Raw genomic sequence first — 13,342 nt, forward strand, 5'->3', positions numbered from 1 at the left:
CCCCCCAAAATTTATATAATGAGACTGCTTATGGAAAACATGTTTTTAACTAGTTGATGATGTTAGTCCTTGCCTTCAGGTAGGGAAAAATAGATATACTCTCATTTATACCCAGATGTTGGGTAGCATTTAATCTAATTTGCCAAGCTGTTTCCAACATTTCCACCTTCAGCTTGTCATCACCCCACCGTATATCTGGTGTAACACGACCCAATTCAAAGAAAATAAACTTTTTAAAATTTAAACAAACTGTAGTGTGCATGTACAAGGCATTAAAGGTATCTTTATTCTTAATAGCTCTAAGATGTTCTGCAATTCTTTCCTTTAATTTCCTCACCATCTTTCCCACGTAAAATGCAGGGCATGATGTATAGTTAGCTATATGTACTACCATTGTTGAATTACAACAAAATCTTCCTGGACAGGGAATAGACTTATTATAACCTACTATGGTTACATAGGACACCTCATTTATATATCTACATATTCTACATGCCCCACATTTATACATCCTAGAATAACCTTTATTTACCGGTGTTTGTTCCAAAATGCTTTTAATATTTTTTCCTTTACTAAAAACAACCCTTAACATATCACGTACAATTTCTTTTGTGTTGGGACTAAAACTAAATTCCCAAATTCTCAGCATAGTGTTCACTATAAAGGGTGCCTGATGATTATATTTTAAAATCATTGCATTGCTCTTAAATGATTCGTTGGCTTCCTTTTGTATTATACTTCCCCCTCCTAAATGGGAGGAAACTGGGTAGTTCTTTTTGTTTTTATTTCTCTTTTGATATTAGTCAAAAGTTTTAGAGGGTAGCCTCTCTCTCTAGAAACATCCCTACTAACTTATAGAGTTCCTCTTCAAAAGTCATATTGTCACTGACCAAACGTGACAATCTCACCATTTGGCCCTTGACTACACTCTTCTTTTGATAATGTGGATAACTACTTCCATAGTGTAACAAAGAATTACTGTATGTCTTTTTTCTAAATATTGTATTTTGCATCCCTTCATTAGTTTTTGTTAAGTGTATGTCGAGAAAGTCTATATTGTCTTTGTTCCAAGCACTGGTGAATTTAAAGAAGCTTGTAGCTGAATTTAAATATTCTATAAATTCTGTTGTTTCCAGTTCGCTGCCCTTCCAAAGAATTGGCATGTCGTCCAGGAATTGACTGTACAACAATATTTTCTCCTTAAACTTAGAATCAAAAATAAAAAACTCTTCCCAGTGTAATAGTACTAGTTTGGCAAACCCTGGGGCACATTTCGCCCCCATAGCCACAACTGACACTTACCAAAAAATGTACCCTTCAAATGTCAAGAAGTTATTTCTCAAAATCAACTCCATTAAAGCCACTAATAGGTTGAGTTTTCCTCCTTCAAACCTATCATGTCTATTTAAACTCTCCCTAAAACATTCCAGTCCTTCCATATGTGGAATAATTGAAAACAAATGTATAATGTCGATGGTGAGAAAAGACCCTTGAAGGTTTTATTAACTTCCCTCAAGCGTTCTAAACAGTTCCAGGAATCCTTAATTATGTGGTCTATGCCCAAAATAATCCCCTGTATTTCCTTGTCCACATAAGATGCCATAGGTTCCGTTTTTGAGCCCTCGGCAGCTACAATGGGCCTAAAAGGGGGATTTTCTATGCATTTGTGCACCTTGGGATCCCAAACAACACCGGTATCACCGGGTGTTCCACATTCAAAAAATCAAATTCATATTCATTTATTTCCCCTTGAAAAAGTTCATCTAACACAAATCGATTTTATGGTAAGCTATGTGCATTTCATTGAGTGATGCAGTCTGGTATGTAAATGTATCACGTAAAATTTCATGCATTTTAGCAACATAGTCAAAATGAGCCATGATAACCACCCCTCCCCCCTTATCAGGCTTCATTATTCTCACCTCATGGTTGTTAGCTAACTCAAACAGTATTTTTCTTTCGTCAATATTTAAGTTGTCATAATATATAAGTCTTCCAAAGTTACTCAACCCCCTCTTAACTTCATTAATGCACAGTTTTTCAATCATTAATACTTCCTTATGTATCGGGGGTATAAAATTGCTTTTCCTTTTAAGTGTATTCAAAGCATTATTTGAATTATTTGCACCATCATTTTGTTCCCTAAAAAATAAACCCAAATTTATTTGCCTTGTAAACATTTTAAGACTAATATAATAGTCAACAAAATTCAAATGAAATGCAGGAACAAATGTAAACCCTTTGCTTAATAAATCATGATATACATCATTTATTGTTAAAGCACTATAGTTATAAATGGAAAACCCATTTCTTTGGCAGTGAACAATACTATTACCAGAAACATTTACATCACTCTTGTGCAACATATTATAGACTTCTATGTCCTGCTGTTCATATACAGCATTAATGTCATTGTCGGCTATTACCGTCGATTCCTAGCATTCCTTTGCCGTTTGTTGTTCTGAAAATTGTTGTGTTGATAATAATGTGAATCGCCCTGGGCTTGATAACGTTGCCCCTAGCCTTTCTTGTTCATTAGGCATTCTGATCTCCTTACTTGGGCCCCCGTGGCTAAAAAAACGCTGGTCTTCTTTGCTCAATTGTTCATTGTCACCAGCATTACTACCCTCACAGTTTAAACACACATCAACATTCACGTTTCCCCCAACCCTATTAGTATTTCTAACACCATCTTTAGTATTAGACACAAAGGGATATTCTTTGTTGTTTTTGTAATCTTCCGAATCTCTCAATAACTTTTTAGTTTTAATTTTAATATTTTTGTTCACAAAACTTTCAACATTATCTAACATGGAACGGTACTTAACAACCTGCTGAGAAAATAACAAGTCCGTTCACAATGTTCTCATTTGGAGTCTCTATTTCTTTTTCCATAATGGCCAGTCTATTCAAGTTGTTCTTAATAATAATGTCACACATTTCCAAACCTGTTCTGTTGAATAAATCAGCCAATTGTTTAAACGCTGTTGAGTCACCTTCCACACCCATTGGTAACTTCCAAACCCTTAGTCCTTTAGGCACCTTCTTAAGAGAAACAGATTTCGTCAAGAATGAGTTGTTCATCTGGAGGCCCCTGTATTTACAACACAAATCACCAAACTTATCTGTTCGTTCAAAGGCAGCGTTACCCCTCTCCGTTCGTTCCTCTCCTCATTTGAGTCCAAGAAATCTAATTTATGTAACTGTAGCCACTCTTTGATATTCCTTTGCTCAGGACGTGCTGTAGTTGCTTCTGGTGCTGTATTGTTCACCGCCTCCAGCCCGGGTGTGGAATGCAACGTAAACAACTCCACTTGGGAGTCCGTCAACGTATCATGTACTGCATTCCTAGCCTCTCTTCCAACTAACAACGCTGTTAGTTTCTGAACCGAGGATGTGAGTTCAGAAATTAACACCTCCATGTAAACCGGTGCCAAAAAACTCAACCGAAGAAATAAACCAAGCAACTGGATATAAGAAACAAGTGTAAAAAAAGTATATATATTAATATAATGTCCTTAGTTGCACCAACACAACTAAAAATCACAGCTAAAGCAGACAGTATGTCTGCCGTTACCTGACTTAAAATAACCAGCAAAAAGACACAAAACAGCCCAACAACGATCAAACTTGTAAAATAACTAAAGCCAGGATAAGCTGTAGAAAAATTTTGCTTTAATCACCAAAGTCCACAGAACTTAGCGCTTTCACCATAATACATATGGCATCATCAGAGTCAGTGCATATAAAATATTATATTATAATAGTACAGCATGTTTTTTATGCACCTCGTTAATCTGATAAATATTAAGACAATATAATATATGTTGATTACTCATTTATAGAACCTTATTTATATACATTTGTATTTAATATTATATGGTTATGTAAATGGAAATAGGTGCAATGGTATAATGAAATACATACATATTTTATATGCACATTTCTATGAGTTTTGAAAGTGCTACAAGTTCATTTTTATATATAAACATACGCCAACATTTTATTTATTATATGGGTTTTTAAAGCAACTGGAACAGTTTAGTAAGATGTACTTTTTATACTTTTTTGATTATTTTAGATTAATGAATTAATGTATCAATTAATTTGATTGGTTGTAGTAAAATGATGTAACTACTTATAAGAGTGCTTTAAAATGTTCCACTGTCTCTGATGATGCCATATGTTTTTTTACAATTGGAGCAGCTTTTTGTCCAACACAACACCCTACCATTTGTTCAAATTTATTTTTGTTATGAAAAGATAGTTTTGATAGTATTAAAAAAAAAGAAAGAAGCTACGTGCATTTCAGAAAAGGTTAGGTTCTTGTATAGTCAATATAAAGAAGTCCCACAATGATGAAAGTGCTTACCATTTTTTTGGTACTTGTGTTTAATCGCAGCCACATTTCTGACATGCTGTAATTCATAATGTTATCGCGGAATGAGTTTATCTCTACTGCAATATTGACTGCAATCATCGGTGATTTGGGGAAAATAAATTTTGTGTAGTTTTTCCAGCCTCATTATGTTAACATTGCAGTTGAGGCCCGCGACCCCAACACATGTCATATCATTGTGGAGCATGGGGAAGTTCCCTTCTCACTGTTAGGATTTTACACTGATAAAAATAAGCCACGGCAGAAGAATAACTGCCAAGATGCACCATCACCCATCATATATATGCTGAGGTGTAGAAAGTATGAAGCCAAAAGTAAGCAAACTGAGTAGTATCAACCATGACAGACCTGAAAGCCACAGTGCAACAACTACAAGTAGGACTGAGTGGCATCCAACTCCAAATATTGGCCGACTACAGACTTACAAACAGAAAAGAAAGGGCAAGGCACTGACGTGTGTACGCTTATGAGAGAACAGTGTGTGATCGAACAGTATATCCTAAAAAAAGTGAAAATAGCACTTTTCTTGCCCACCATAAAACATTTTAACGACATAATAATGGCAGTAAATCTCCGTGGCATAAATAATAACCACAGATGCACCACTATGATCATGATACGTGATGTAATTCACCATTTTAACTGTAAGAAAAACAGTAAGACCGTGTGTATTGCATGTTGATTGGAGTCAGTCAACAGTGCCATGTATTTCCTTTTCATAGCATTTGGAATGTGGTTGCAGTAATACGCAAGTACCTATTTTTTTTTAGAAGCCTTCCATGGAAGTCTCACTAGCTCTACAGGTAACATACACGCCTTTGGGTGAAGAAGGCTGTGGTTTCTATTCCCGCACCATGTATTTGACTTAATTTTCTAATACTGAAACTGTACGTCATCATAAGGGTGGTGTTGCACTCCTGAATTCGTCATCTAGATCTTTTAATTGTTCCTGTTGTGGAGCAAACTCCCAATTTTAAACTCTGATTTAATCCTGCATATGATGTACCTATTTTTGGCAGTATGTCCCTATTTTTAGACTTGATTATCCCTTCTCAAAATGTTCTGGCCCCCATCACACCAGATTTTTGAAGCTGTCTAGCACAAAGAAAAACCACACTAGATGACTAACATACTAGTGGTCCCAGTAATTTATAGAAAGAAAAAACACATCTTTCATCTCCCTTTTTCAGAAGCAAAGATTGTGTGAAAGTGTTTTGCAGTACAGTTCTTTTAATTCAACAGATTTTACTCCACTTCTTTGATAATGTGCTATTTTCCATCATTTTTGCTATTCTTTGTTTATTAAATGCTTTTCTGAATAGTATCCCACATTCCTACTGGAAATGGGAAGAGTTATGAGTTTTTTTGGTATTCATATTTTATGCTTAGATGTCCGGATTTTTGGCCAGATGTACCTATTTTGCAAGGGCCTTTGTACCCATCTTCAGTGTCTACAGGTTGAAAGGTATGGTGTCATCCTTTAGATGAGACATTAAACTGAAGACCCTTCTGTCTGAGTTGGTGGTAGCTTAGGCGTATGTAAAAGAAGAGCTTATGGCATTTATTGAAAAGAGTAGGGGGAAGTTCCGTAGTGCCTTGGCCAAATTTTCCTTAAGCAATATGAATACTATCTCTGGTCTCCCCTTAAAAGAGGCCATTGGCCTAGTGGAACTAACTCAGTCAACAAAGTAAATATAAATAATTAATTAATATTTAATGTTATTTATTTTGTGTTGAGTTTTTACTTGTCATTACATGACTTTTTTGTTTATCTGTATACACACACACACACACACACACACACACACACAGATATTAATACATAGCATTTACTCTAGCCTTTGTGCCCCACTCACTCCACTGTGTACCTGCATATTCGTAGGTTTGACAGGATATAGTTTACATGTAGCTGAGCCGTGTAAACACTAGAAGCTTCGTATCACTGCACTGATTGTAAATTCAAGTGTAAGAAATGTCTGAGGACTTATTTTTCCTAGACCCTGATGTAGATGCTGATACTTAAGCAACCCTGAGTATTATAAGACCACTGGTTCTTGGCACCCCCTTTTAGGCTTTCTCAAAGCAAACCCATATGCTAATGTATAACTGCTATCAGTGCCTGTGTCCTTATTAGTAGGAAAGCATATTTGTTTAGACTTCTGCTACATTGGTATATTGAGCATTGCTGCCTCATAGCACATGGTTCATCATTTTTTTCTTTGCTGGGATACCATCTGTGTAGAGCCTCACACATTCCTCTTTTGTCATCTTGTTTTTTGTTGGTTGCATTGGGATCTGAAAGATTGTTTGTGTGTGCGCGCGAATGCTTTGACATTGCACCCTATTCAAAGTGAGTTTCTCATCTTACCACCCTCTTACTGCTGGAATAGGTTCTTTTTCCTTAAAACCCTGCAGAGGATTAAATGAGTAATCAGAAAATGAATAAATGCCTCCAGGTATTTCATGGTCCTTGTACATGTTTTGAAGCCTGTTAACATGCTGATTTTGTTAGAATTAATTTGGCATATGACCAAAATTAGTTCTACAAAACATAGTAGAGTTAGATGTATTTCAGCAAATATTCCAGTAACAGTGCTTATTTTTCTTTGTCTTTTTCTCCAAACTGTACAGGTTACGCCCTGAGACTGGGAAGGCACGGACCAAGTTAACAATGGAGGAACTAAAAGCATTTGTTGAACAGCTCTATAGTCTGCCATGTGTTATTAGTCAGGCCAGGCAAGTTAAGGTAAGAAACCTAGATAATCTTTATGTTTTGCAGTTTCTGAATGAATACTTGACTTTCAGCACACACTACTTTGTGACTGAAGATTTGATGTTGAGGACCATTCATGGTGGGTCATATGGTGGGGTTTATCCTGTCCACCAGTCAGCATCTTTTTCTGGAAGTTCCTTTACTGTGCTTGAATGCACACCCATGATGACACATCACAATGTCATGATGTCGTGCATAGACTACATCAGTCTGCAATCAGATCATTGTTGCAGTAGCCTAAGTTATATGGGTTATATCCTTGTTTAAGATATGACCAAAATCCATCTTTCAAAGTTGTAGGACACATTCCACGTGCCCAAAACTACCAGTGGCTCAAGCAGAGCCATGTAAAAGTCAGATTGGGCTCCAACATTTTCAGAGCTTTCTTGCAGCTGAAATACTCTGCCTCTGTACTTCAAGAAACTGACAGTCGACTAGCAATCCTGTCAAGGCTGAGCAAATAAGTCCCTCTCTGGAGAAAACTTTTCACTACAACCTTTTTTTTTCCTGTTTTTTTTTTTTTCAGTTAAACTTTATTTTATGAAAGGAAATGTTTTGTACTTGGGACTGTCATGTTGGCTTGTAGGAATTTTACTTGTTCTTTTTAGTAAACTTTGTCAAATCTATTTTTATTAACCTTTTCTGCATTTTATTGTGGAATAAGTGCGTGCATAGGGCAGTGTTTTGTGCTTTTGAGGACCGTCACTGAATAGTTGATCTCAGAACTTTAATTTTACTGTCAGAAGGTTCATGGACTCACTGAGGCTATGCTACGCACTTGTGAGGTCTTTTTTCTGGTTTGAACATGAAACAAATGTTGATCTTTGTGGTTTTTGCTTACCTCATCCACAAAAAGAAGAAAGCAGTTAGGGAGTTTGTTGGTGTCAAGCTGGCTCCATGATTGCTTCAGCTGCTGTTGGGCTACTGTGCTGTGGCCAAAACCGATTTGTGGGACCTTCCATCTTTTGCTTCTGGTTCTTTCGTTGTAGCAGCTCAGGAAGCTACTAAGGACTGAGAGAACAGCACACCCTCCATGTCTATCTGATTACCTTTAGCAGGCAAGAGAGCGACACTCTTGTTGGGATCAGGGGAAGGAGCCAGTGAAGGATTATCGTTTATAGCTGTGGTGAGGTGCCTGATACCCAGGTTAGTGGTCCTGTTATGAGTTTATGTTTGTCCTGTAAGTTTCCCAAAAAGAAAAAGCAGAAACTTAAACATTTTTTTTCCTGTTTCTTTGCTTGTAGACTGGGAGGATTTGCTAAGGATAATTGCCACAAGGTTCCACACAGACTGGATTTACTCACACAAGGCAGGAGTTATTTGTACACCACAACCTGGAAACACTTCAATTGACTGTATGGATGATGTAGTTTTGAACCTTTTATGCATCTTTTTTTCTGATTACGTGTGGCAGGTATTAAAAAAACTGCTACTAGAAAATTGTACATGTGTAAATGAAAAAGATTTTATAGTTGGTGTCACTCTGAGAACCAGGACCTTTTTAAGGACAGTTTGCCTCTGGTTCTTGATTGTGTCAGTCATTACCCTCTGGCATTTCTTATTCTTCTGTCAAGATTCATATTTCAGCCATTTCGGCGTGTCTACCTCAGTATCCCCTCTTTGTGCTTGCAGTCAAATCTGGCAGTTTTTGAAAGAGATTTTGCATATCTGCCCACCTAGAAAACTGGTGGCTCCTCCTTGGGATCTTAATTTTGTGCATGAAAAGTTGACACTTCTATTTGAGCAAGCTCATCTAGCTGATTTGAGGTTCTTAACATGGGAAACTATACTATTTATTGCTCCTACGACTGCAAGCAGAGTGTCTGAGTTACAAACTCTTATGGTGAGCCAACCCTACCTCATTTTTATTTCTATGCCTAAAGTGATTTTCATTGTTTACTTTAAATGGGCGTGCCTTCGTTGAAGGTTGGGCGTCGAGCTGTCACCTCAGTGTTTCGTAAAAATCTACTGCCAATCATTAGCGGACCGGAGTTCTGCTGTGGCAACCCCTTAACGGGGTAAAGCCGAAAGGCCAGCAACAACTTTGTCATACTGTTAATCTGTCTATTCTTTCCAGAACCTAAAAACAAGGGATAAAGAATCCTACATATGGTGGATATCCACCGGCAGCTCAGATACTAACTGGATAAAACTAAACCCATCAGGAAAGCCAGTCAGCTTTTTGCCTGCTATGATGGCAAGGAAAAAAAGGAAAGATGGCGTTGGGGGTTGGCATAATGGTTAAGGTGTTTACTTCATAGACTCAAGGTATGCGGTTTGATTTGTACTTCTGGGATGGGAAAATTGCCTAGACTTAAAATGGCCCACAAGGGCAAATAACCTAGTACTAACCTATGGAGGTTGAGAGTTGGCATTATAGTTAAGTTGTTTACTTTACAAACACAAGTTACAGCATTTTATTTTCAAATGGATAATTGGCTCGGATTAAAATGGCCAACAAGGGTAGTTAGCCTAGTATTATCCTATGAACAATCCATGTCAAAGCAAACAATTTCCAGATGGTTGTCATATGCTAGTTCTTTCTGGAATGCTTACCATACCAAGTCACTTCCTGGCAGAATTAGAGCCCAGTTCTGTTAGAACTTGGTTTACATGATATGCAGAATATGCATCTTTTAGGGGTGAAGTTTCATTTCCACTCCATTTCTCTTTTTTCATTTGGTCTGAAAACCTGGAGAAACACAAACCGCCATGCTGGAATAGCCACCTTCTTAGGTGACTGATGTTTATGGTGAATATCCTGACTAGGACGAGAGTGCCAGTCAGCTTGGCTGCATTTTCCCCAGGAAGATGTGCTGAATAGAATTGTCCTAAGTGAGTGGGGGCTGCTTTCCCTGCGTGATATATTTTTGGTTACTAGGCAGCTCCTTCCATGTTGAGGGGCCACCTCCCAGTCAACTATCATCTTTCAGTTTAAGAAATAAAAGGTAAGACCCTTTTGACAGCATAAGAGCAGGATGAAGCGGGCCTCTGTTGTACCTATCTCCTGGCAAGTTGATCTTTTGTAGAGTTCTAGTCTAGTCCTTTTCCCCTGGGGACTATAATTCAGTGTAGTCCATTGGATTAGGTAGCTGTGCCAGCCTCTGGGGGCACCTCCTGGGTTTTGGCAGTAGTTAGTCTTTTCTATGGGCATCCCTGCTGCATCGCTGCACCCTTCTGTGTGGAGCTGAATGGGAGAGCAGGCCTAGGCTGCTTTGCCAAGGAGCACTGGAAGCTATTCTGCAACTCTTGAGGGTAAGGTTCTTGCAACGTGATCTCGCCTAGGACCTCCTCTTCATTCTTCTGGGCATTACGGTCATATTTACTTGTCATCTTTTAAGAGAAGGGGTAGTGGCTTTCTGGACATCTAGAGGAGATGTGTTTCTTATTTCTTGCCACTAAGCTGTCCCTCGGGGATTAGCCATAGGTGACTGTGAGCTGTAAAGTGTTTTGTCCATATATGGTTGTTGAGGGCTAGATGAGAATGAAACTTCTGTGCGTCTCTTCCATGGCAGGTTGGACATTAGCATGTCCAATCTTGGACTTCTTACCTAGGAAGGTTTTTTGTTGTAACCCCCGTCTCCTTTAGTCAGCAATTGTAGTCATTTAGGAGGCTTCCACAAGTACTGGGATAACCTTTGACCTCTTTCTGTGAGGGACAGCCCATTTTAAGTAATTTGTTTCCATGTCAGTATCTCTCTCACCTCAGAAGGGTTGCCTCCGCAGGATCATTTCTCAGCCTGGACAACCCTGCCTTTCACCTTGTTTTCAATCTGGTTGCCTTTCCTCCCTGCATTCTAGTGGATGGAGGCTAAATGAAAGTCTTTGTTTGCCATTGTCTCATTCAAATTTCTCAAGCCTCTAAAGAATGGATACAAGACAGGCAAATACATTTGAGAGGTATCTGCTCTATATACCATGAATCTATGAATCTTCCCCTCAGATGTTCTCTCATTTGTTGTAGGTGATGGCTTGTGCTGAAAAGCTTGCTTCTTACATCTTCTCACAGCTAAACGAAGGCTCCTTGACTTGCGCTAACTTCCTTCCAGTCACTTCTAACTCCCCCTTTTAGTGTGATGCTTACTCTTTATGGAGATGTTTAAGCTTCTAGGTAACTCTTGGTTATGTTTCTCATTCTAGTCTCATGTGGAATGAGACTCTGTGATCATCCTATCTGGACCCATTTCTCCACCTTGTGTGGGAGGGAGGTAGCTCCTAGAAGGAGTTTGTTCCAGATCAAATCCCCGACTTGGGTAGTAAGGGAGACTACTTCAGTCTAAGCATGGCCGTTTCCCTTCCAGACTAGTATAGAAGGGCTTGATTTTTGTGATTGGTTGTCTCTTGTAGTTCCCATTTCACCTTTCCTTGTTGTTTCACTTTTACATTCTTTTTTTTCCTTCCATGGTCTGTTGTGTGCTGGAGAATGGGATCAAGTTTGTTTGCCCTTTTGGTTTTGGAGCCCCTTAGAAGCTTGGTCAAGTTAGTTCCTTCCTTTATTTAGGGATTATATTTCTTTTTACCTTCTGCTACGGGCCTGGATCTGCTGGATTTCATCATCATGTGTCAAGTATTGGGATTTGGATGCTGATGGAAGGGATTTCTCTTATTGGTCAGGTAAGAGGGGGCTCTCCATGGAAAAGATTAAGTACCTACATGATTGCCTAGATTTTGATGTGTAGGGTTTTGGTCATGTGTTGTTGAGTTCTGTCTCCATTTGGGCTTGCAGGTTGGTTCTCTTCCTTCTGCCATTTGGTTCCATTCTTACTGGACGGATCTTCAAATCAAGTCATGTGCTTGGACTTGCATTCTCTGTTCCGTAGCTGATAGGAACTGAACAGATTACTTAGAGTACATGATAAGAAGATGCAGTAATAGCCCATTGCAGAAACATATACAGGCTGCTTTTTGTTGGTGTTGTGTCCACTGGCCACTGCCAGGCATGTGTCAGCTTTCTAGCCTGTGCTTCCAGCATTAGAATCGTGTAGACCTACTACATGGGGGTATAAAACAATGACATTATGTCACTCCTTCTGTTTCCTGAGATAGTCAGGGATTATTATTCACCTCCTTCCACTAACATGCCCTGGGTGACACCCTTTCCCTCCTTTCCTTCCTGAGTGACACTTAGACTCACACATTTCTGCATGAATTATATGTCCGTCCTTCTTTTTTATGGGAAAGACTCAGTTTTTTTATGAGAATAAAGATGTGGAGCTGTGAATAATCATTAACCCAGAGCCTTTCATTACGCACCCTAGACCCTGAACATCAAGCTCCAGGAATGCATGTGTCCTATACAAACCCAGCATTGGACCTGGAGACTCCATCACTCTGCAGTTCTTTTGTCAAACAGTGATTTAAAAGCTATCCACAGTCTTAGCAGATTTTTTTTCCTCTGCTGCTTTGGACCACGTGGTTCAATATATTAATTGCCTTACTTATCTAGATACCATCTTCCCTTATGGGTTAAACACTGGAAAGTCTGTGAAAGCTTCCATATCCTAGAGTTAAGGGGCTGCTGTAGGAGACCCTTGGTATGGCCTTCACAGTGGATTTTCAGATTGCATTCTGCCCTCTTGACTGCCCTGTTGCAGAGCAGTATCTGCAGATGCAGGTTTATGCCAGAGACACATTTCCTTTGACAAGCTGCATCAGGCCACTTTATTTGTATCTTTCTCTGGAGAGTTCCTCTTTGAAGTTTGGTCCAGGAGTTTCAGAAGAGGGAAAATGCCTTGTCAGCTATAGAAGGTTTGTGCAGTGCTACTCTGTCTCCACCTTCATCATCTTAGTCCAGCCTGTTAAGAAGAATCCTCCTTGGAGACGGAGGAAAAAAAATAGTTAAATATTCTGTCCTTGTTGGCTTTCTACCTACACCCAGAAGGCAGGTTTGTGGCAGGCGTCACTGCAATCACATTTGAGTTTACCCAGTACAGAGTATGTAGTGCAGAAGTGATTTCTTAATATGTTCATAGAAGGTTTTGGTTTAGAATTATTAGAACTACCTTAACTTGTCAGAGATTTGGGATGCATGGCAAAGCTTAAAAAGGCTTATGGTCATTTGCCTAGTACACACCTATGAACCTATAGCCTCCTCGACCGAGAGCTCTTCTCATGACCAAAATGGTCTAATTTATGTGTCTGAAAGAATGTTGTTTAGTCCACAGAGTAGC

The 13,342-nt window shown here is 38.9% G+C and overlaps 1 protein-coding gene across 1 annotated transcript in view; it reads left to right on the forward strand.

Moving 5' to 3' along the window:
* The window catches only part of KDM5A (lysine demethylase 5A), a 2,605,143-nt gene that overhangs the window by 1,767,988 nt on the left and 823,813 nt on the right, over positions 1-13,342 (forward strand). Inside the window, exon 18 of the mRNA XM_044088480.1 lies at positions 7,031-7,145. Within this exon, the coding sequence (XP_043944415.1) occupies positions 7,031-7,145 (115 nt within the window). The remainder of the gene's footprint in view (positions 1-7,030; positions 7,146-13,342) is intronic.

This window comes from Protopterus annectens, chromosome 11.part0 (genome assembly GCF_019279795.1).
Source record: "Protopterus annectens isolate FY-2018-M chromosome 11.part0, PAN1.0, whole genome shotgun sequence".
In the NCBI taxonomy this organism is placed as follows: Eukaryota; Metazoa; Chordata; order Ceratodontiformes; family Protopteridae; genus Protopterus; species Protopterus annectens.